Here is a 25,522-nt window from a genome sequence, read left to right on the forward strand (position 1 = left end):
AATCGGCCGGCGCCTGTCGGGCAAAACCGGCCTAGTTCTGGCCCATCCCTTTAGCATCCTGGAAAGGAGGAAAGACTTGGTAATGTCTCTCTTCCCACCAAGACGCAAAAAGAATGAGATGCCTGCCAAGAGCGTCCCACGAAACTTCGGGACTTACCCTCCAAGTACAGGCTCCATACAAAGGCAATAATAAGACGCTTATAGCTCTTACCTGTGCCACCCCGTTCAAGAATAAACTCGCTCCAGCGCTCCCATGAGGCCAGATACGCTCTGAAAGTCGCCGGCGCTAACGATCGCAGGGCCAGCTCCTCTACCCCTCCAGAGGCACCTGCCATAAAAAAGATGGACAATGCTCACCATATTTCTGGGTTAAAGGCACAAGTTGCCTAAATCTTACCCATTCAAAACGAGACAGTGCATCCGCTACTTCGTTAAGCACGCCTGGGACGTGCTTGGCTCGCAACGTAATGTTGTTCGCCAAGCACAGCATCACTATTCGAGCTAAGATGCGCAAAACTGGCAGAGAAGTTGACTTTAGGTGGCTAATGGCTTGTACGACCCCTAGGTTATCGCACCAAAAGACAACTTCCCTGTTACTCAATTCCGTGGCCCAAAGCTCTAGGGCGACCATTATTGGAAATATTTCCAATAATAGCATGTTTTTAATTAACCCGTCTCGTGCCCAAGACTCAGGCCATGCATCCGCGCACCAACGCCCTGCATAGAATGCGCCGAATCCGGTAGATCCCGCTGCATCCGTATATAATTCTAACTCCGCATTTGCAACGGCTGGAGCTTGCCAGATGCAAATGCCGTTAAAATTATCCAGAAAAATTTCCCACACTTTCAAATCCCTCTTCATTTCAGAAGACAGACGGAGAAAATGGTGAGGTTTGCGAATGCCCACAGTTGCTCGCTGAAGTTTCCTACAAAATATTTTGCCCATGGGTATAACTCTACATGCGAAATTAAACATTCCCAATAGGGATTGCGCCTGTCTAAGCGTTAACTTAGCCGCCGCCATGGCATAAAGTATTTCGTCATGCAGGCGGCTTACCTTATCGAGAGGAAGTTTACTCAGGCCAAGCTCAGAATCAATTTCTATTCCGAGGTACACCAGGCGCGTAGTAGGGCCCTCGGTTTTTTCCCCTGCCACAGGAACACCGAATTCCTTAAACAAATCAAGAGCTGCTTCGAGTAACTTAAAGCAAATATCAGAATCTGGAGGACCTACCAGAAGGAAGTCATCCAAATAATGAGTAACGCTGTCAGCTCCCGTTACCTCTTGTAAGCACCATTGCAAAAATGTACTAAAACGCTCAAAATAGGCACATGAAATAGAGCAACCCATGGGCAAACATTTATCTATGTAAAAACCCCCATTCAATTTAATTCCCATATATTTAAACGCTTCTGTATTCAAAGGCAACAGTCTAAAAGCCGATTCAACATCTAACTTGCACATGAGGGCACTGGGACCAAGCCTTCGAATTATTCCTATTGCGTTCTCAAATAAAAGATAATTGACAGTGCATAAATCGTCATCAATGGCATCATTGACGGACGACCCTCTAGGACATGAAAGATGCTGAATCAGCCTAAACTTCCCTTTCACCTTCTTAGGTACCACACCAATAGGGGACAAAATTAGTCCCTCTACTGGTGGTGTTAAAAACGGTCCTGCCATGCGGCCAAGTTTAACCTCTGCCTCAACTTATTGCAATATTATGTCAGGATATTCCATGGCTGAACGTAAATTTCCCCTAGCTCCCGTATTAATTGGGGCGGAAACAGGTAATTTAAAACCTTCTGAAAATCCGGACTGTAAAAATTTCGCTCCATCCCTGTCCGGATAACGTTCCAGCCATGGTAACATCCTGACCAATGATATTGGAGTTGGGACTCTATCCAACGACAGTCCACGCGGCTTTGCTTTGCCGTGGACTGAGCCCCACTTCCCCCTCCAGTTGGCGGTTTCGTGCAATCCTTGATTGCGTGTGAACCTCCGCATCTGAGACAAAGGTGCCGAAAACGACACCGGTTTCCCAGATTGCACTGGCCATTGTTAAATGCGTAGCATTTTCCATGGCCAGGCTTACTATTAACTCCCCTATTATTGTTGTTGTAAGGCCTATTCCCATACTGTCGAAACCATCCCTTACCCTCAGCAGCCTTGAGAGGCGTAGCTGATTCGGTAACCTCGACATATAACTCTACGTCCTTTTTACCGAAATCAAACACCTCTCGGACTTGCTGCTTCCTCCTAAATTCCTCGTCGTAGGTCCGCCAGCCCGAACCCACATATGAGGTGTACAGTTTATGAATAAGAAACTGGTATCTCACCAGGTTCACGTATTCATCCGGATGGCTTTCCAGGTAACAGGCTGCAAAAATAAGCATGCCTCTTACCCAGTTATTATAGGTACGAAAGGCCTCCTCATTTGAGGGTCCTTTCTTCCTAGCTGCCAGGAGGGCCCGCCTATCTTTGCTTGTTAAAGCAAAGATGTCAACATAACGCCCTTTCCTAATCCTGTCCCTAGCCCTAGGGCGCAAACCACGCTTAACAGCGGTGTTTGCACACTGTACGGTGTCGGATTCCACCGATACATTAGACGAGCCCGAGCTATGGGACCTGTATTCTCTACGCCTTTTCCGCTTGCGCCTGCGCACGCCGCCGTCCGAAGATGAATTACCTTCGGAAGACGTCGACGCCAATAAAGAATCAGAAGTTTCATGTCTGCGTTGCCTCTTACGAGACTTGGCAGACCTTTTACGCTTAGACTTCTCTGCTGAAGATGAGCCCCCCGACCCATCGCTATCCGAAACGGCATTACCCTCACTAGTCCAGTCCGGATCATTAGAGGACTCACCCGCTTCAGATGCTCCAGCTCTTCCTCCCGCTCCTTCAACGTTGCCACGGCTCGACGACGGTCGGTCCATACTATGCTGCGATAATCCCCGACCTGCCAATATAGTATCATTAACGACACCGATAACAGGCACATTGACAGGCGATGGATTTTCCCTTGCGGTAATTGCTCTTTCGCCTCTCGCCGCGGTAATGGTAGGCGCTATAGCTCGGGCTATGATGTCAGACACCGAAGCCACTGTAGCCGTAGGAGCAGCACTCCCTTGTCCACCTGGACCGGTGGTCAGCAAAGGAGCCACTGCGGATACCACTGCCGCGCAAATGGACGTCAGAGCCGATGAATTTAAAGTCACCGTATCTCCGGCCCGATTAGACCCCCTCATTGCATCCGCATAGGAGCGACCAGGCATTATCTCGTTACCTTGCATACCTACAACACTTTGCCTGCCTGGTTCGTCTGCTAACCTCCTGCGTTCCCTACGCCTTGATCTTGCGTTACCTACCAAAGTCCTATCCTGCGCATGACCGTGTTGCTCCCTCTCATGCCCGCCATCCGACGACCTCCTCTGGTGGCCGGATAGTTCCTGTCGATTTTGAGAACCACTGCAGTTACTACTGCAAACAGTCGTCCCTGAAGTCCCATCGGATGACCTTGAATCATCCGATGAGTCACTGTTGGACTGCCATTCCCCCATAACTGACTCAAGCATATGAAATTCCCTGTCTGTCAATTTATTCCTAAACTGCTGAATAAATTGATACCTATCCCTGTTATTTCTAGCCGCGCCACTAGATGGCGCTGCAGGCTCATTATTTATTTCATTGCCAACATCTTCCATATTAGACCTGCGGTGGCCACTTCTAACAGCAGCCACCGCAGTAGTACTCCCAGTGCCATCCGGCACTGCACCCTTCCCCCTGCCTCGTTTATTATGTTGGGCTCTGTTGTTGCTAGGGGCAACGGGGCGTCTACCCCGTCCCCTAGCGCGCCCGCCATTTTCTTGAACAGGGGAAGAGGGAGGCGGGCCGGGCTGTATCCGGCATCCCCCTCACCCACCACATCAGGTCTGTATTGCGCCGCGGTGTCTGCAGCCGGGCGCGACGCCCGGCGCTTACTGCGTACCCGGGCGGGGGGGGAGAGAGCAGCGATGGTGGAGAGGGAGCCGGGCCGGGCTGTATCCCGGCATCCCCCTCACCCACCCCGTCAGCTGCGTGGTGCGCCGCGGTGTCCGCAGCCGACCGCGACCCCCGGCGCCTACTGTTTACCCGGGCGGGGGGGAGGAGAGACCAGCGACGGTGCTCCTGACTGACCACCGCGCAATCTCCCCCGCCGCCCGCCGCCATTGGAACTGGATGCACGCGGCGTCGCGGATTGAGCTCCGCGACGCCCTGCACCAGCAACAGAAGTTTTGGGCAACACCTGGGAGGGGGGAAGGTCCCTGGCGCCCACATTTCTCCTGCGCGGCGAAGGGGATAAGCCCCTTACATCGCCGCGCACAGGGGGCCTGGCCCTGGCCCTAACATCAGCCTCATCAAGGCTGACATATCTAGTGGGAGCCCCCACAGAACGCTTGGGCCTGGCAGAAATTAGAGAATAGAGGGGATAGAAACAGTTTAGAAAAGAAAGAAAAGGTGACAGAAATAAGAGGTTTATTATCTAGAGAAATATAGATGGGTGAAAAAAGGTTTATTAAAAGAAAATACAGCAATAAAGTCAGTGTCTAGCTAATCAAATGAATCTCTGTACTCAACAGTCCAACGATTCCTGAAGCAAGAGGCAGAATCTTCTGGAAGCAGGATCATCATCCCATCAATCACCACCTCTAACTTCAAAACAGCCTATCCTGGACCATCATTGAAATCAGCCACCCGTCAATCAAGACAAGCCGAACCTCCGAGCCCAGATCCAGTGTGTGAGCTAAGGATTCCTGCCAATAGCCAGGTGAGTTTATGCTGTTTTCGGCCAGACAAGCTTGCTTCTACAGTCTGCTTACTCAGGTTTGCCTACCCTCCCTCCTGCCCCCCCCCCCCCCACCCCAGTGCTGCTGAAAGTCTCCTCTCTGGGATTCTCCCAGAGAGAAGACTAGAAAAGTAGGCAACCCTGAGGTTACTTTGTTTGTATTAATGTATTTAGTAAAACTCCAAAACCATGGGCCTTATTCTGGTCGATGCGTAAATTTCCGAATTCTTTCGGATGGCGTTTTTTTGCCGTCTGCGCATGCGTGGGCAACGCTATGCGCATGTGCCACGCACGGTCTCCGTACTCGTTCTCACTAATACCGTACAGAAATGTGCACCGCATTCACTCTGGAAATATGGGCGTAATATGGGCATCATTCGGAAGTACACAGGGGCGTAGTTTCAAAGTGGGCTAAACTGGGCGTAAACATGGGCTTACACGAGGGAGTGCACTAATTCTGGTAGGCGTGCATTCGGACAGAACACCGACTGCAAACGAACCAACAGGCAGGAAATATGCGGTCTTCATAAGCAAGTTTCACTTTGCGGACACCACTCGGTCATGCGCTAGGCCAGTGGTGGCCAACCTGTGGCTCTTGAGCCTCATGCGGCTCTCCCCCTTGTAAAGTGCGGCTCCTGCTCCCACTGCTGCCCGCCGCACATCGCGCATCTCTCCTACCCCTTACTGTGCATCCTTGTGACTGGGCCGTCCACCAATCAGAGCTTGTGGGCCAGCAGCCAATCAGGAGCCGGCCAGTGAGCTTTGATTGGTGGGCGGCCCAGTCACAGGGAAGTGAGGGGGAAGGAGACGCGTGGTGTGCTGTGCTCTCCTCCCATCGGTGACATGACAGGAGGACTGCAGGGGGATACCAAACTGTCCTCTGCTGCTGGGAAATTTGCACTGTGGGGGCATAGCAGTTTGTGGCAACGTGGGGGCATAGCAGTTTGTGGCACTGTGGGGGCATAGCAGTTTGTGGCACTCTGGGGGCATACCAGCTTTTTGGCACTGTGGGGGCATACCTGGCACCGTGGGGGGCATATGTGTATCTGGCACTATTGGGGGCATATGTATATATGGCACTGCACTATTGGAGGCATATTTGTATCACACCCACCCAAGGGGTCAAAATAGACTACGCCCCTTTTTTTGGCGCATGCGCCTTCGACGCGCGCATGATGTCGGCTCTTTAGCTTGACTACCGATATTTTTCGGCTCTTTACCTCTGACCGGTTGGCCACCCCTGCGCTAGGCATTCGGATCACCCAATTAGTACGGCCGCACCTGAACCACTGTCAGCTGAACACAATACAATCCACTCCTCTTCTCATTACTCATTAATTACACTCTTTTCATTGCTTCAATTGGAACCATTGCAGCCTAAATGGACCATTACAAAACACACAAATATATGCTGAAAGCACGGCTGCATTTTTTACACACATTTACACTGCAAGCAATAGACAGAACTTGGTATCACTAATATAAATATACATGTCACTTTTACATTCAGCAATAACAGCACACATTTGGGGATTATGCCTAATTGCATAAGTTTGTCATGTGACAGATTTATGAGTTCAGAGAATAGTCGTGAGTTTTGCGGAAGTACACCGCATCAGTGCATACGTGCAGCTTCACGTCCGTTCTGACGCTGTAAGACCGTGCAGAATCTTTGTGTGGCCACCGCACACGCACGGTTTGGATGTTGTCTGTAAACACACCCTCTTCTTAGAGAGCGAGTCCGTCCGAATGCGGAGGATCTGTGGGCATTGCTTCTTACAATGTCCGCACAGCGTGGCGTGCGGTCCGCTCCGAAAGAATTCGTAAATTTACGCACCAACCAGAATAACCTCCCATGTTATGATTGAGAGGTGGAACACCAAAACCACTGCCCTACCTATGGCCCCATTTGATCTGCCTCTGCAAGTTACAGTTAATTAATACATAGGGTTTAACGTTCTGTTGTCTAAGTGTTATTAATTTATGATCAATGCATTTACTTAAAATATAATCACATATGTGTTGTTATTACATAGCAAGCATTTTAAAGCAGGTCACTGGATTTTAAACTTGCAGAGGAGTTCACACCTATATGTGATATGTATCCTTCTCACATACTTGAATAATTTCCAAAGTACATTCGAGCACACTAATGAGCTGCTGTTGGGATCAATGAGGGTTATTCTGGTTCACTCGCAAAGGCAAATTCACTCTCAGATGGACAAAACCATATGCACTGCAGGTGGGGCTGATTTAACATTTTGTTTTTGTGCAATGTAAATACCGGCTGCTTTATTTTTACACTGCAATATAGATATCATTTTGAAGTACACCCCCCACCCAAATGTCACTCTGCATATATTACATCAGGCCCATATGGTTTGTCCATAGACTTATTTACACATTATTTGCATTATTAAAGATCTGCCTTTGTGTTGGTTTTTGCATTGCTCGTCCTATTTGTCCTTTGCAGGACTGTGTATTAAGATCCATACATACAGAGAGGTTTTGCCCCGTGCCTATGGCCAGTGATGTCGAGAAAATCGCTGGCTGGAAACTCGCTAAGTGCAGTCATACACCCTGAGCGTTTTTTACCCGGTTCAGTGATTTTCACCTTAAAATCGCCAAATGTGTATGGGCCTTTTCAACAGATTTTTAAATAGGATGTGGATCATTAGTTCAACCAATCTAGGACTGACATGCATTAGATTGACCACTGAAGGTCAACAGGCCTTATGTCAACACATGAAAAAGATCGACATGACTTTAGGTCGACAAGGTCAATAGATCGACACTAGTATTAAGTCGACATTGGGAAGGTCGACAGTCAAAAGGTCGACATGGGTTTTTCACGTGTGTTTTTTTGTGTCCAGAATGTCGACATGGACACCGAAAAAGTGCACTATTTTCCCTATGCCTGGCTCGCTGCACTCGCCATGCTTCGGACTAGATGCCTCGCTATACTCAGCACACTATTATATTTTCCCTTCACAACCTAATGGATGGAAAGGCAGGAAATACCGCCTGTCGGCACATGTTGGTTAAAAAAACATGTGAAAAACCCATGTTGACCTTTTGACTGTCTGTCGACCTTCCCAATGTCGACCTAATGCATCAAAATATGTTTTAATTTGCTGTGCGTGTGTGTTATGGCCACATCATTTATATTTACCTTTCACATAGCTTGACTTTAATTATCTTCTGGAGAACTATGAATATTCATGAGGTAGTATAAACAATGACAGACAGGGAGGGTGCAGGGTTACAGCTGATTTTTCTCAGTAATAGTGTGATAATAATATGTGCGATCTACTTTAAAATTATGATTTTATTTAGTGTGTACTACTAGTGACAGATTTGTTGAAACTCCACAACAGGTATCGAAAATCATAGCACTTATCCTATTTGCCCCCTTTGTAGACTTGGACATACTGAAGAGGGGGTTCAAGTGACTTGAATTGATAGGATTCACGCAGCCAGAGGAGGTATCGTAGGCAAATCAAGCCAGCATGACCCACACGTTGAGCCTAAGGGGGTTGTTCTAAATTAATCGGTCCCTCGCTCATTCGTACGGGGGCCGATTGTTTGCGACAGTGCTCGTACACAGAAGTCCGGGCGGGGGATGTGGAGGGGCATGGGGAGGCGGGCCAGGGAATTTGCCTATGGGAATGCCCAGCGTTTCATGGGCATTCCCATGAGATGCTGGGCGTTCCCATGATAATTCCCCAATGACGAGGGTGAGGGGGAAGCTGATGTCAGCGGATGTCAGCTGCCCACCCTGTCCTCACACAGGGTACCCGCAGGTCTGAGACATCATAGAGATGTCTTAGATCTGTGAGCGCTGAAGAAATCATTCGATGGTTGCTGGATGGATGGATGCATGAGGTGGGTTCGGGGGGAGGGCGACTGTGCGGGCGGTCGTTTGGGGGACAAGCAGCCTTGCGAGTCAAACAGAATAAGGCCCTAAATTTCAGCAGGCTAAAGGACCTCTTAAGTCACAACTACGTGAACCACAGGCAAGGAGCAAGGTTCGGAACATGGAACCCAAAGTGGTCCCTCACAGGCTCACTGTCACACGCCGCCGTGCTGCGACACGGCAGGCACAGTACTCACCCGTCCATTTCCGCCGCTGGCTGGCATGTGTCCGGTGGAGTCCTCGGTCGGGCTGGCAGCAGCAGGTCATGGCGGCTCAGGATGCTGGCTCTGAAACGCTTGTCGGAGGTGTGCCAGTCCGACTGTGTGTTGGTAGGTGCTGGGAGCCCAGTGCCACCATCTTGGAAAAGGGCAAACCAGTGATTGGCCAGGTCTGGGTCTTTAACTCCTCCTCTGTCCAGGTGGCCAATGGCAGCAACCCCCTTGCCATAAAGGGGATATGCCTAGGCTATCCTGTGTCAGTGCAAAGAGTCTCTTGGGCAGTACACAGCTCTGGGAAGATCCTGACTCCCGCTAGTGCCTCTCCTTACTGTGTCCTGCCAGTCAGTAGTCCCTGCTGGCCTCTGACCTCATCTCAGCCTCTTCCTGGTATCCGGTCCAATGATCCAGCCCCATTCCCGGGGAGTCACTGGGCCATCACAATACCCTCCGATTCTACCTCCTGATCCGGATCCTATCTTCCATCATCCAATCTGCAATCGTCCAATCATTCAACATCCAAGCAATCTTCAAACACCAATTCCAATATATATGCAAAGACTTGTTTCTCAGTTCTTTCCACGGTTATTGCTATGACTTTGTGACTGCTCATCAAAGAAGTATTTGATTCAAGTTCATGTCATTTATATATGACTTCTTTCATTAATCCTGCTCGTTTTAAACTTACATCTTCTGGTCAATCATCTATTCCTGTGCACCACACAGTACCATCTAATCCGCCACCTGTGACACTCACTCCGCTCACCGCACCTAGGGCTCAGTGCCTTGATCCACTCACCACAGGTAATAAAGGGAATAGATGTTGAGGTGGATAGTATGTATTCTATCCCATTGCAGTCGTAGGTCACATGGTTGTGACATAAAAGGTTATTTAGCCCACTTGGATCTAGCACCAACCATGGCTCACACCACCCTAGGATCACTAGGAAAGTTGTTAGGATCAAGCTAATTTCCCCAAAATTCCTGTCTCCCGTGCATTGCTGGAGAACAAGCAAGTATGTCACTTATACATTTACCTTCTAAGCTCACAAGTTATTAAAAAGAGCTGTAAGGATTGCAGATAGTGAAATTGTCAAGGCTTTCTTGACCGTAACCCTGTATTTAAGTGCCAAACTGGTCAGGGGTGGTTCAAGAGAGGAGGGAGCTTATTTGTGCAGTCCTCTTGCAGGATCCCCCCTCTCTCACAGGTACATATGCTAAGCACTGTGTGTGCACAATTCAAGGTAAATGGTGCCAGTGCCATTTTCCCAGTGATTTCCAATGCACTCCATGGAGAGGTAGGTACAATCGGGATGCAGTCAAAATCCCGACGGTCAAAATCTCGATGGTCAAAATACCGACAAGGTCAAATTCCCGACATTTAAAATCGCGACCAGGTTAAAATCCCAACAAGGTCAAAATCCCGACATTTAAAATCCCGACAAGGTCAAAATACCGACATATAGAAAGTAGACAGGTAAAAAATGTCTTTCGGTCGACAGGTCGCGAGGTCGACATGGGTTTTTTCACAGTTTTTTGACCCGGCACATGCCGACAGGCAGTATTTCATGCCCTACCATCCACTAGGGCATGGTAGGAGAAAAAAATAGTGTGCCCGAAGCATGGCAAGGGGCTGCGGTTAACTTCCAACTGTGTCAATGTGGACTGTGTCCACATTCAGGTTAAAAAAAAAAACCTGTCGACCTTGCGACCTGTCATGTTGACTTTTACACCTTTCTACATTCTATGGGTGACATTCTATGATTTGCGGGGTTTTTTTGAGATTTTTTTCTCAAAAACGGCCGAAATCGCATGTTTTTCCATTTTCGCATATTTAATGAGCTGCGAAAATGTGAAAAAAGTGCGATTTTGGCCAACAAGTTGGACACACTGGAAATGCGATGGCTGCTTTTCGCAGCACATCGCATCCAGATGTTTTCACATTAAAAAGTATACAAATCGCATATTTAATGTTATGCGATTTGTATAAAATGTGTCTATAATTCGCCCAAAAATCAGACCAGGTTCTGATGGGCGAATTAGCCAGAACCCTGCACAGATCATTGCGATCTGTGCAGGGTTCTGGTGTAAAAAAAAGTTTAAACAGTTAAAATAAAAAAAAAACAGCGCGGGGTCCCCCGCCAGAGCATAACCAGCCCCGGGCTCATTGAGCCGGTGCTGGTGACATAAAATCACGGTCCCCGACAAATAGGGGTCCCCTTGATTTAATGAAACCAGCACCAGGCTCAAGGTCCAGCGCTGGTTCCCGAAATACGGGGGACAAAATGACTAGGGGTCCCCCGTATTTTAAGAACCAGCACCAGACCCAACCAGCCAGCAGGGTAATGCCACAGCCGGGGGACACTTATTATATAAGGTCCCGCGGCCAAAGCATTATCCCCCTGGCTGGTCAGCATGGGCAGGGGTCCTAGGGAAGTGGGGACCCCCCCAATGAAGGGGTCCCCCCCCTCCAGGACTTACCAGCCCATGCTGAAAGTCCGGGGCTGTCCCCGATGCCCCTGGGCGGTGGGCATCGGGCTGATGCAAAGTGTAAAAAAAAAAATTAAAAACTATTGTTTTCTACTGTAGAACTATGAGTCCCAGCAAGCCTACCCCTCATGCTGGGACTTGGAGATCCACAAGTCCCAGCATGCGGGGCATTAAAGGGCCCGCTGGCACTTGTAGTTCTACATTACAAAAAATAGTTAAATAAAACACACTGACACCCTGAAAAATAAAAGTTTAATACATACATAACACACACATACTGATACTTACCTACCTTGAGCCCGTAGGTCGGTCCCTGGGTCCGGGGGTCCAGGGCTGAAGAGTCCGGTTCCGGGGCCTTGGTCCTGGTTCCTTGGCTGGTCCGGGGTCCTGGGCTCCAGGGCTGATGTCTCCGGGGGACTTTCTCGGCTCCTGATTGGCCGCTAGGCGGCCAATAGAATCATTCGGAGGAAAGGCGCGGAAGATGAAACATCTCTGCGCCTCTCCAGTCCGTGAGCGGGTACCAGCCAGGAGCAGCGCATTTGCCGGAGAGGATGCTGAGGTCGTCGCCGGGAACCAGGTAAGTAGGATTTCTTTCCTTAGGAATCATTTTTGGACTACTTCGGATCCTGGACCCCGGAGACATCAGCCCTGGAGCCCAGGACCCTGGATCAGCCCCGGAACCAGGACCAAGGCCCCGGAACCGGACTCTTCAGCCCCGGAACCAGGACCAAGGCCCCGGAACCGGACTCTTCTGTCCTGGAGCCCCGGACCCAGGATCCAGGGACCGACCTACGGGCTCAAGGTAGGTAAGTATCAGTGTGTGTGTTATGTATGTATTAAACTTTTATTTTTCAGGGTGTCAGTGTGTTTTATTTAACTATTTTTTGTACTGTAGAACTACAAGTGCCAGCGGGCCCTTTAATGCCCCGCATGCTGGGACTTGTGGTTCTCCAAGTCCCAGCATGTGGGGTAGGCTTGCTGGGACTCATAGTTCTACAGTAGAAAACAATAGTTTTTAATCTTTTTTTTACACTTTGCATCAGCCCGATGCCCACCGCCCAGGGGCATCGGGGACAGCCCCGGACTTTCAGCATGGGCTGGTAAGTCCTGGAGGGGGGGGACCCCTGCATTGGGGGGGTCCCCAGGACCCCTGCCCATGCTGACCAGCCAGGGGGATAATGCTTTGGCCGCGGGACCTTATATAATAAGTGTTCCCCGGCTGTGGCATTACCCTGCTGGCTGGTTGGGTCTGGTGCTGGTTCTTAAAATACGGGGGACCCCTAGTCATTTTGTCCCCCGTATTTCGGGAACCAGCGCCGGACCTTGAGCCTGGTGCTGGTTTCATTAAATCAAGGGGACCCCTATTTGTCGGGGACCGTGATTTTATGTCACCAGCACCGGCTCAATGAGCCCGGGGCTGGTTATGCTCTGGCGGGGGACCCCGCGCTGGTTTTTTTTTTTTTTTTAATTGCGATTTCCGTGACCTGAAAATCGCACATTTTCAGGACTAAAGAAATCGCACCTATTCGCACTATTTGGCCCGATTTTCGCATCTCATTAAATATGCGAAAAACGGGCCAAAAGTGCGATTTGGTGCGATAAAAAACATGCGGATTTTACCGCATAGCATAGAATGTCACCCAATATGTCAGTATTTTGACCTTGTCGGGAGTTTAAATGTCGGGATTTTGAACCTGTCGGGATTTTGGTGCAGGGTGTGAAGTATTCCCAGGAACCAAAAGATAAATCCTGAACTGCACCATTTACAACAGTGATCATCATTCCTCCCTTAATCTTCTACTCTTATTTGTGGTCATCATTTTTGTTAAGACTACAACGTCATCTTTATCTTATGAAAGAGTTAATATCATTGCTGGGAATATTCTTCCCATCATATTATTCAATCCAGTCGCATTATTTTCATTCCTCTCATTCCAGAGGTACTTGTATACAGCACATCTGCTGCTACTGCCCTGTTCTGAGAACTGGTTTACACCCAGAGTTTGATTCCTATTATCCCATTGTTTTCCAGTTAATGTTGGTTTCTCTGATACAAGGGTTAAATTTTAGGGTGTTTGCCTATAGATACTGGCCATACTAGGCTGAACCCCAATTTTTAATGGCTATAGGTCAAATCTTATATTGTAATGCTGAACCATTGGTTTCATTGTTTTTGGGAAATGTTACCGTTGTCATCAAAGTGTAAGGTGATTTGTGTAGTACAGCATTCATTATGTCATTAATGAAGGTCATATTATTGCGACATTGTGATCTTGCACCAAATTTGTACTATTGACTTTTCATAAACAACTTATATTTCATGATTTTTTTTTTTCACTTAAGGCACTTTATCTTATTTGAAGAAAAGTTGCTCTTCCAGTATGGGTGTGGATGATTAGATAGTGTGTAGATAAACAGTCAATAAGTCAAGCCCAAAAGGTTGACATTGGAAAAGTTGACAAAAGGAGTCGTGGAGGCTGGCACTCAACGTGCAGTCGGCGGCCATAGGGAAACAAGGCGGCATATCTGGCGGCATAAAGACTGGGTCCTGCTGCAGTGCTGAAGGTGGAGGGGCGGACGGCGCAGCAAAAATAGTAAGTCAGCCTTAATACAGGTTGGGTGGGGTGGCGTAGTTTGGGGGGTGGTGAAGAAGAGAACCTGTGGGGGCATATGTGTCATCTGGCACTGTGGGGGCATATGTGTCATTTGGCAATGTGGGGGCATATGTGTCATATGGCACTGTGGGGGCATATGTGTCATCTGGCACTGTGGGGGCATATGTGTCATATGGCACTGTGGGGGCATATGTGTCATATGGCACTGTGGGGGCATATGTGTCATATGGCACTGTGGGGGCATATGTGTCATATGGCACTGTGGGGGCATATGTGTCATCTGGCACTGTGGGGGCATATGTGTCATCTGGCACTGTGGGGGCATATGTGTCATCTGGCACTGTGGGGGCATATGTGTCATCTGGCACTGTGGGGGCATATGTGTCATCTGGCACTGTGGGGGCATATGTGTCATCTGGCACTGTGGGGGCATATGTGTCATCTGGCACTGTGGGGGCATATGTGTCATATGGCATTGTGGGGGCATATGTAGCATCTGGCACTGTGGGGGCATATGTGTCATATGGCACTGTGGGGGCATATGTGTCATATGGCACTGTGGGGGCATATGTGTCATCTGGCACTGTGGGGGCATATGTGTCATCTGGCACTGTGGGGGCATATGTGTCATCTGGCACTGTGGGGGCATATGTGTCATCTGGCACTGTGGGGGCATATGTGTCATCTGGCACTGTGGGGGCATATGTGTCATCTGGCACTGTGGGGGCATATGTAGCATCTGGCACTGTGGGGGCATATGTGTCATATGGCACTGTGGGGGCATATGTGTCATATGGCACTGTGGGGGCATATGTGTCATCTGGCACTGTGGGGGCATATGTGTCATCTGGCACTGTGGGGGCATATGTGTCATATGGCACTGTGGGGGCATATGTGTCATATGGCACTGTGGGGGCATATGTGTCATCTGGCACTGTGGGGGCATATGTGTCATCATCTGGCACCCTGTGTCAGAATGTGAATTTTTTACTCATTCCCTGTGTCAGAATGTGTATTTCAGCTTATTTTCTGTTTCACAATGTGAATTTTGGCTTATTCTCTGTGTCAGAAAGTGAATTTCGGCTTATTCTCTGTGTCACAATGTGAATTTTGGCTTATTCTCTGTGTCAGAAAGTGAATTTCGGCTTATTCTCTGTGTCAGAAAGTGAATTTCGGCTTATTCTCTGTGTCAGAATGTGAATTTCGGCCTATTATCTGTGTCAGTATGTGAATTTCGGCTTATTCTCTGTGTCAGAATGTGAATTTCGGCTTATTCTCTGTGTCAGAATGTGAATTTCGGCCTATTATCTGTGTCAGAATGTGAGAAACAATGCCAAACATCTCACTAACTTCATTTCCAATTAAGTTTAATATGTTAACTATGTTTTCTATGGTTTTTTTGGATGGTCAGGTATCGTTACTGTTATTTTATTTTATGTGCGGCCCAAACCAAATTTTCATCTTCTAATGTGGCCCAGGGAAGGTGAAAGGTTGGACACCCCTGCTGTAGATGTATCAACTGCAACCATCCTTTATTCAATACTAGTTTGGGTGACTTGTAATTTACTAGGACTCCCCTCTAAGGGCCTAATTCAGTCCTGAATGCTCATCTGCAAATTTGCAGATGACTGCTACTACATAGCTGCCACCCATACAGAAAGAGAAACCACCCTGTGCAAATCTGCAAGAGAATTGCAATTGGATCGCTATATGCAATTCACTCATTATCAAATGATTTTTCCAGTCTGTACAAATGTGAGAAGCTCTGACCCTCTCACAACCATAGGCGTGCGCAGACCATTTTATTAGGGGGTGCACCGTCAAAGGGGTGTGTCTAGCATTGCCCATTGGGTGTGTCTAACCCTGCCAATCATGCATGTTTACCATCATCTATTGGTACTCGCTAAAATATAAAATGTCTCTCAGCCAGAACATAATCTCCGGCCTATTTCAGTTTTAATATTCTTATTACTCTGTATAACAGTACATGCATATAAAGTAAAAAAAAAATGGATTATGCAGGTATGTAGTGATATGACAACGGTCTAGTACAATTAACAATGCAAAACACACAATTTATTGATAGGCACTAATTTTCATGGAATACAGGTCTACAAAGCAAAAGACTTTGGTAAAAAGTATTGCTGGTATTGCTAGCAACAAGGAGTTGTCCACAAGGGTGGGCACAGCATTTGGGGGTGCCTGTGCACCCCCAACACTCAATGTGCGCACACCTATGCTCACAACTCTGAAGAGGCACAAACCCTTCCTTAAAGTGCCTGGTCCTCGTGCATGTGCACTATGATCCATACACATGCGCAGTGGTTCGATAAACAATAGGCTTGCAAATTCGTACAACAGCAATAATCTCTGAATAACCCCCTAAGTCCCAGCTACGGGCAACTGTTCTGGTCACAGAGGGCATCGTCTTCTGCTGTCCCGTCCAGTCTTTGCACATAGTGTAATGGGGATGCGAGCCGTAGAGGTAAGTAATTATGGGGTTAGATATATGAAGCAGTGATAAGGGAGGAGAAGTGAGCCAGATGAGAAGTGGCCCATGGCAACCAATCAGCTGCTCTGTAGAATTTTATATTATGCAAATTATAGATGTTACTTCAGTGCTGATTGGTTGCCATGGGCCACTTCTCATCTGACTCACTTCTCCTGCCTCATCACTGCTTCTTACATCTACCCCTCAATATGGGTGCTTGGTGTGCAGTGTAGGCACCCCCGGACCCAGACATATATGTGTACCGCACACTGCACCCATTATAGAAATGCCTATGAGGCTTGATATTACCTAGAATATTCAAACATTATGATCAGCAGCCAAATGAATAAGTAGATTGGCACATAATGAATCACATTGTTGGTTTTGTATTGAACTGTGAAGGGTATGCCTAGAATATATGGGCGGGATGTTGTAACATCCGCGCCCATTATCGCCGGGCATCGCATTATTAATAACGGCATATGCTCTAACATATGCTGTTATTAACGCAAGGGACAGCTCTTGCGGTAAGAGCTGTCCCTTGCGATGCGGTGCCGGCACTGGACTTCCGGGTCTGTGACCCGGGAGTCCATCTGCGCATGCGCAGACCCCGGCGCCGGCCGCAGGGCATGCTAGGAGGGATCCGTGACGGATCCCTCAAGCACCGCTGCGGTAAGAAGCCCATAGGCTTCTGCAGGGAAACGCCAGCTTTTGCTGGCGATTCCCTCTGCAGCGCTGTCTCTGCGGAGAGACAGTACAGCATACAGAAATGCGGTAAAAACCCCGATAACAGGGTTTTTACCGCATTTCTGTGATAGAGAATCTCCCCCTATGTCATTTTACACAGAACTACGATCTAAAACTCAGTCCTAAGCAGTGGCGGCTCTTACCTCTGTAGAGGAGGGGGGCTGCCGCGATACCATAGTTCAACAGCTGGAGGGCCACTTGTTGCCCACCCCTGCTTTATGGGCTATTTCGGCAGCAGTCCATAATAGCATTTTCACGGTCTGGCACATGTACACTATCATCCTCTGTACTGCACATACACAGTACCCGTTTTTAAGTGCTGCAGCAGCCCATAGAAGCATTCCAAAGGGAGGGAACGCTCCCAATGGGACTGCCTTGGGTGACTGGCAGGTTGGACTTCCAATAGGAAGTCACTGACAGTCACAGTGAAGCAAGTGCAGTCTCACAAACTGCATCTGGCTTCACAGACTGGCAGATTTTGCCTGGAGGGGCTGCAGCCCATAGGTCATGGGTCTTCAAACTGTGGCCCTCCAGATGTTGTGAAACTACAAATCCCAGCATGCCTTGTCACAGTTTTAACACTCCCTTATAGCAAAACTGTGGCAAGGCATGCTAGGATTTGTAGTTTCACAACATCTGGAGGGCCACAGTTTGAAGACCTATGCCGTAGGTAGAAACCGCCACTGGTCCTGAGTCTACTCTCAGATCATTTTATGCTGTGCTCTACCAAACTTTCATCAGTAATGGTTAAGGACATACAATCACATTACGCATCACAGAACGAGAAATCTGTTGGATGGGGACTTTGTGTCCTTGACCTAGTAGTGGTGAAAATAGCGATCAATTAAGAACTGAAATATATCATAAATGTGTCTCTATCACACTTTACAGATCAAACGCTAATTTCTCCTGCAACAGATAAAAGATACTAGTGACACTGTAGTGTACCCTAAAGGCATGTTGAGGGATATGAATGTTTCAGCTAATGTTAGCTGTTACTTAGGAGCTGTGATCTACAGCAACAGAAATGTCTATGAGGTACAGTCACCTATGAGAATTGGTGAAAAGAAAAATGGTGATTTACTTCTTAGGCGTATTTTAAAAATGGCAGATTTAATAGGCTGCTACAAATTACATAAAATATCACTAACCTTCTTATCTACAATAGCAACCTGGGGGCGTGGCCTGGCTGCTGACCGGAGCGGACGCAGGTGTGTGGAGCTCCCGCGGCCCGGAGCCCTCTCTCGACGCCAGCGGCTACTCACACATCGGAGCTCCGCCAGTTCCCCTCACCGAACCCCTCGCCGCCCTGTGCATCAGTGCTGCGGAGCCGGGGGACGACTTGCACGTCCCTGCGGGTTGCGGCCTGTGCGTACGGGCGAAGCCGGGGCCTCAAGTTCTGGGCTGTGCCCGACGCGGGTACCGCGGCTGGATCGGTCGCGTCTGCCGGGCCAGGGACGTCAGGGAATGTAGAGGGCTCACGCCTGGAGGCGTTGGAGCCCCCCTGAGCCCGAAGCGATAGTGAAAGAAGACGCGCTGAGGCGCCGGAGCTCCCCACAGAGAGGCCGGGTGAGCTGGGATGCCCTGGAGGGTAGGAGCGGCTGCCATCTTGAAGATAAACTAGCAGCTTGCTGCACATAGAAGCTGGTGCCTCTTCCCCTCCCTGGCCAGATACCTGGAGCGGTCACCTTCCAGTGGACACAGTAAGTGGGTTTAATCCCCTCACTATAAACTACCCACTATACAATAACCACTGAACCTGATATAGAGACTGTACCTGCAGTGTGACACTCTCTCCTTGGGATACTGACACAGACTGGCCCTGTGGAGGAGCTCATTGCCTCTTGCTCCTGTCCCCTGGGGTACTACACCTGCCTGACCTACCCCTCTGCTGGATTTGTTGTGTTTGGAGTGTGCAGAGATATATAGGATACCCCTGACTCAGTTCCACAGGTCCATCTCCCTGCAAAAGCTCCTCTAAAAGGGAGACATTTCCTACCCTATTATCACAGCCCTGGTCTCCACACACCATCTTGTGGCCGATATTGAAATTGCAACTCAGTTTTAAATTTACAACTTCTCTACTTTACTACTACTATGTGATGCCATGACATCTTCCTTATCCGCAATAAATCCAGGATGACAGCTCTGGATGGACACTGCTAACATACTGCAGGCCATGACTCCCTAGCCACCCGCTTATATGGGGGAGTGTGGCCACTGGTTTCCCACCGGGCTTCTGTGAATTCCCTCTTGAGTCGGTACTACCAAGTGTCTCTGAAGCTGCCCCCCTGTTTACTCTCAGTGTACGACCGGTCCACTTATGGTGAAGTCTAAAAAAGGCCCACAGACACCTATGTCTAAGCACCTGAGTGACGGCCCCTCCAAACCTACAATTTTTCAATACCTTACCCACAACTCCGGGACCAATGTAGAAGATTCCCAGGCATCTTCAGATTGCTCGCAATCACCTAGAGACCCGCTGCAAATGGACTCCTCTCCCGGTTCCTCCGTCCCGCAACACCCTGAGACCACATTGACGGAGGTCCTAGCATATCTCCGCACCTTACCTACTAAGGCAGACCTCCCTTCCAAAAAGGACTTCTTAGATATGGAGCAGACGCTACGTGAAACGATCAAAATGGAGATCTCATCAGTCCAATCTGAGCTAAACCAAACGACGCAGCGTGTCTCGGAACTGGAAGGCCTCACGGATGACGTGGTTCACTATCAGGATAAATTATATGAAACAGCATCCACTCACGCTCAGGAGTTAAAGTCCTTGCAGCGGCGTCTTGATGATTTGGACAATAGGGGGAGGAGAAATAATCTACGCATCAGAGGTCTTACAGAAGACATCCAGGGACCTGGAATTGTTGACACTCTCACAAAAATATTTAATGAACTAACAGATGCCGCACCTGACCACACGTTCCTCTTTGACCGTGCCCACCGCGCATTGAGACCAAGGGGTCTTCAACCTGACAAGCCTAGGGATATCATTTGCCGGTTGCACTACCATAGGGAGCGTGAAGAAATCCTGAGTAAAGCCCGCAAACTGGAAGCCATTGAATTTAATGGAGAAAGGGTGCAAATATTCCCAGACTTGTCTTGGAACACCCTCCAACAAAGGCGTCTGCTTAAACCCCTCACGGATCAGCTTAAACAGAAAAACTTCAGATTTCGCTGGGGCTTCCCTTTGAGTATCCAGGCGTCTCATGAAGGTAAATTGGTGACTTTGCAGACCCCGGAAGACCTAGACCCATTTTGCAAGGCCCTCGATATCCCAAGACCGCATCTTGCTGACTGGTTACATCTGACAAAACGTCTAGACCCTCCGTGCCCTCCGTCTGGACGCGCACGATGGCAGACAATAGGCAAGGGTGCCGGGTTGGCCTCCCCAGCGACGTCAACCCACTCTGACCACGTGACCTGACCTGGAGCCTTTTGAGATGGACTGGTCCTCATCTTACATAAAGGAGGGTGTGTTATACCCACTGCAATGGTGACCTCCCTGCAATTACATTGCAATTTGTAGATGTCTTCTCCTTCTCATGCTCCCCTTGAATGTGAAGGGTCTTCCCATGACGTGGACAATGGCCCATAACCAAGAGGCCTAGATAATGTGGTCTTCTTGTACCATAATTATAGAACTCAGGTGTGAGTTGTAATTTCTTGTAACTTTTATGGGCCATAACTTTCATATATTTTTAGATCGATTACTTGCTCTACTCAAAATGCCTTAGATATTACTTTATTTTATTGTTACAGGAGGACAGGAGTACCTGTTAAACCTAGTAACCAGGGACCTCTAATTGTGTTTTTCACCTGATGATTACTCTAGGGTTCCTGCCCCAGGTCTCGAGGGACCCCCCTATTTGTCATCGTTGCAAAAGAGTTATTGGTGTTTTGTTTTTGTTTTTTTTGTTTTTACTGCTTAGAGGGGTTCCCTAATTTAGGCTTTAATAATCTGGCCAATGAGATGTTGTCTGTTCCTGGGCAGACCCTTTATACCAGGGGACTATCGTTCTTCTAGATGAGGAACAGTTGTTGGTAGATCTGTTTATTGTCATAGTACCGACTCTTTGAAATGTTATTGGTTCTATTTATACCTTAAACTACCCCGCGCCCGGTGGGGGATGTGGCCACCGCCCCCAGTTGGGGTGAACCACACTTCTTTTTGGATTATGATGCATCATGGATGCATCATTCAGTCCAACAGTGGTTTCATATTGTTCTTGTTGATAGCACATATTGTTTTGTTTTTTTCTTACATGCAAATGTATTTCTCTTGGCTCTCGTTTTCTTTTCTTTCTCTACCCCACCCCCTTCCCTCCCTTGCCCTAGGACCTCTTTGTAAGTGCATACTGACATCTGTCGCTGCTATCCCAGTTGTATGTGTGCCCTTATTAACCCAGCCATGCCGTTGCCTAATATGATGTCACTTAAGCTATGCTCCCTAAATGTGAAGGGGCTTAATGTCCCTGAGAAAAGGTCCACTCTGGTCAGAGAACTTCGTTCTAACAAGGTTGATGTGGCCTTTATACAGGAAACACACTTCAAGCAGGGGGCATCACCAAGGTTGAGCAGTCATTACTATCCACTGGCTTACTCCAATTGTAATTCCTTAGGGAAAACCCTAGGCGTTGCCATGTTATTTTCCCGTCGCTTACATCCCACAGATATATCCCATCATTCTCTAATAGAGGGCCGCTGTCAAGTTTTGCAGTGTACAATTTCTTCACAGAGATACACATTTGTTAATGTCTACTCCCCCAACACTAAGCAGAGACAATTTTTTAGTAGATTTTTGCGTCTTATTGAACCTTACAGAGAGGGCTGCCTCGTGATTGGAGGAGACTTTAATTGGTCACTAGACCCTCTCCTGGACTGTAATCCAGTACCGAGCTCGCTACGTGGTAAGGACCACCGTAGGGTTAGGCAACTCCTGCACGAGCACCAGTTGATAGATGTCTGGCGGATTCTTAACCCCACGGTGAAAGACTTTTCATTTTTCTCTGCCCCCCATTCAACATACTCGCGTTTAGACTATTTCCTGGTCGACCATAGGCTCCTGCACAGCTTCACACATAGTGAAATCGGACAGATCACATGGTCTGACCACGCCCCTGTATATGTCACTGTTGGCGTCTCTTCACCCTCTCCACGCCCTTGGAATTGGTGATTCAACGAGCTCTTACTATCTGATATTAGATGTAAGAAAGACCTATCTGACGCAATCTTGGAATACATTTCTATTAATGATAACGATCAGGCTTCCCCGATAACGATCTGGGAAGCACATAAATGCGTGCTTAGGGGGAAGTGCATTCAATTGGGATCCCAAATGAAAAGGGAGAAGGAGTTGCGGAAGCAGACACTGATAGCTCAGATAAAATCTTTAGAAACATCCCACAAGTCCACACTCTCGCCAGATATATTAAAAGAGCTCACCGATGCTAGAGTCTCACTTAACCAGTTAATGCTAGACAGAACTAAATTTGAGCTTCGGAAATGTAGACATAAATTTTATCTCTGGGGCAACAAACCTAGCTCAATGCTGGCAAGAGCTTTGAGAGCCCAAAGAGCACAATCCTATGTCCAGAGCATCATGGGTGCTGATGGGAAACGGGTGCATACCTTCACCCAGATTGCAAAAGCTTTTGAAACCTACTACACACGACTCTATAACCTTAGGGGAGATATTTCCCAATCTGATAGATCCTTACTTAAACGATAAATTAATGATTATCTAACCTCGGTCCAATTCCCACGACTCTCAGAGTTAGATTTGGCGACACTTGAGCAACCCTTTTCCATAGAGGAATTAGAACAGGCCCTCTCCAGCACCCCGTCTGGTAAGAGTCCAGGCCCGGACGGCTTTACGATAACCTATTATAAGGCCTTTCGCTCAGCACTCATGCCACTTTTTTTAAAGGCATGTAATGCCATTTCTAAAGAAAAGCTCTTTTCTCCACAAAGCCTTGAGGCTCATATCTCCATAATCCCAAAAGAAGGAAAGGACCCGTCGCAGTGCTCGAGCTATAGGCCTATCTCTCTCTTAAACACTGACTTGAAGCTATTTGCTAAACTCCTTGCACTGAGATTGGGGCATCTTCTCCCTGGGTTGATACATGGGGACCAGGTGGGCTTCGTCGCAGGAAGAGAAGCTAAAGATAATACGACCAAAGTGATTGACTTAATCCACTTCACGAGGCTTGGCGAAGCCCACATGGTCCTTCTGTCTACCGATGCGGAGAAAGCCTTCGATAGGGTAAATTGGACTTTTATGGAGACCCTTCTTGAACATATTGGACTGGGCCCGAGATGTCTCCATCGCATTTTAGCGCTATATAGTTCTCCCTCAGCACGCATCCGGGTAAATGGCGAACTCTCTGATTCCTTTAGCATTCGAAATGGTACGCGCCAGGGCTGCCCTTTGTCACCCTTAATTTTTGTACTATGTATGGAGGCACTGGTGCGTGCAATACGAATGAATGAAAACATCAAGGGAGTGGAGGTTGGTAGGAACGAACACAAGCTTGCTCTATACGCTGATGATTTATTGGCTTTTGTCTCTAGCCCTACCACATCTCTGCCGTCCCTCATGAAGGAATTTGAGAGATTTGCATATTTGTCTAACTTTAAAATAAATTACACCAAATCTGTCGCATTAAATGTGTCGGCTCCTGTTGATCAGGTGGAAGCACTTAAGGGAGCTTTCCCCTTTCATTGGCAGTCAACACATATTAAATACCTAGGGACCTTATTAACTCGAGATAATGCAGACCTTTTTCAACTTAACTTCGTGCCGTTGCTTGCTAGCTTTAAAGCTTCTTTCTCAAAATGGTCTACACTCAGATTGTCTTGGCTAGGAAAGATCAACACGATAAAAATGAATATTCTCCCAAAGGTATTGTATTTACTTCAAGCTCTTCCAATCGCGATACCCTCCTCCTTTTTCAGAGAGTTGCAAGGCCTGGTGGGTAAATTTGTGTGGGCCAATCATAGGCCTAGGCTCTCTCAAAAGATTTTAGTCCAGAGCAAGGAAAGGGGAGGTCTTCAGCTCCCTCATTTTATTAGCTACTATCACTCGGTCCATATTTCTAGGGTGGTGGAGATGTCTCGGCCCGTCCAATTTAAACAATGGCCAGCTATTGAAGGCCACTCGTCTGGTATATCTCCCCGGGTTATTCCCTGGCTTCGGAAGACCCCGACAGTGCGACATCCGACCTTGACTCCAACGCTCCTGTGTTGGAGTAAGTACAAGCACCTCCAGTACTTTAACCCTGGTACATCACTTCTCACACCATTAGTTAATAACCCTGAATTTCCTCCAGGATTTGGCTTGCGTAATCTCTCTAGCCGATCCTCTGTTGACATGTCTTATCTGGGTCAGTTAGTGGACAGGACTGGTTTGCGTTCCTTTGAGGGTTTTCACCAAAATAGACTGGTCTTCCGACGAGTCTATTTTGGTTCTACCTCCAAATCAGACACTACGTCGCCTCGCTGCCCAAGCGCACTCAATCCTGGGAACCGACTCCTTTCGAGTCTCTTTTACTCTCTCAGGAACCCCCAAAGCATTTAATCTCTAAACTTTATCAAACATGTCTAAATTGTCCACCCGGCTGGATGCCAGGTTACACTATGACTTGGCACAGGGAGTTGGGGCGGGACCTGTCGGAAGACCAGTGGTTGCAAATATTCAAATTTATTTCTATCTCCTCCTCCTCGGTTCAGACACTGGAGACTCAGTATAAGATATTGTCACGTTGGTATAGATGTCCATCCATACTACATAAATTAAACAATACTATACCGGACCTCTGTTGGAGATGTAGTCAATCATCGGGTTCTCCATTACATATATGGTGGGGGTGTCCTGGCATCCAAGAATACTGGCGCCAGGTACATAGAATTGCGGAAAAGATCACTAATTCCTCATTGCCTTTTACCCCAGAGTTTTGGCTGCTCAACCTTACAGATATACCGATTTCTCGATTTAGGAAATCTTTACTTAAGCATTTATTGAATGCGGCTAGAGCAGTTATCCCATGCCATTGGAGGTCTACGACACCACCCCCTATATCACACTGGTTTCGTAGAGTAGACCTATACATGTCTATGGAGGACCTGTCTTCTTTCCTGAAAGATCCCTCCCAGTCTTTTGCGGCGACATGGCTGAGCTGGATCACTTTTAAGGAGTCAACAGACTACTC

General features: G+C 48.0%; 1 protein-coding gene across 1 annotated transcript in view; it reads left to right on the forward strand.

The window, feature by feature from the left end:
• LOC146058788 (uncharacterized) overlaps positions 1-25,522 on the forward strand; it is an 83,564-nt gene that overhangs the window by 52,133 nt on the left and 5,909 nt on the right. The window contains exon 3 of the mRNA XM_083171012.1: positions 4,624-4,811. Within this exon, the coding sequence (XP_083027138.1) occupies positions 4,624-4,811 (188 nt within the window). The remainder of the gene's footprint in view (positions 1-4,623; positions 4,812-25,522) is intronic.

This window comes from Crinia signifera, chromosome 2 (assembly GCF_055691185.1).
Source record: "Crinia signifera chromosome 2, ASM5569118v1, whole genome shotgun sequence".
NCBI classification, from domain to species: Eukaryota; Metazoa; Chordata; class Amphibia; order Anura; family Myobatrachidae; genus Crinia; species Crinia signifera.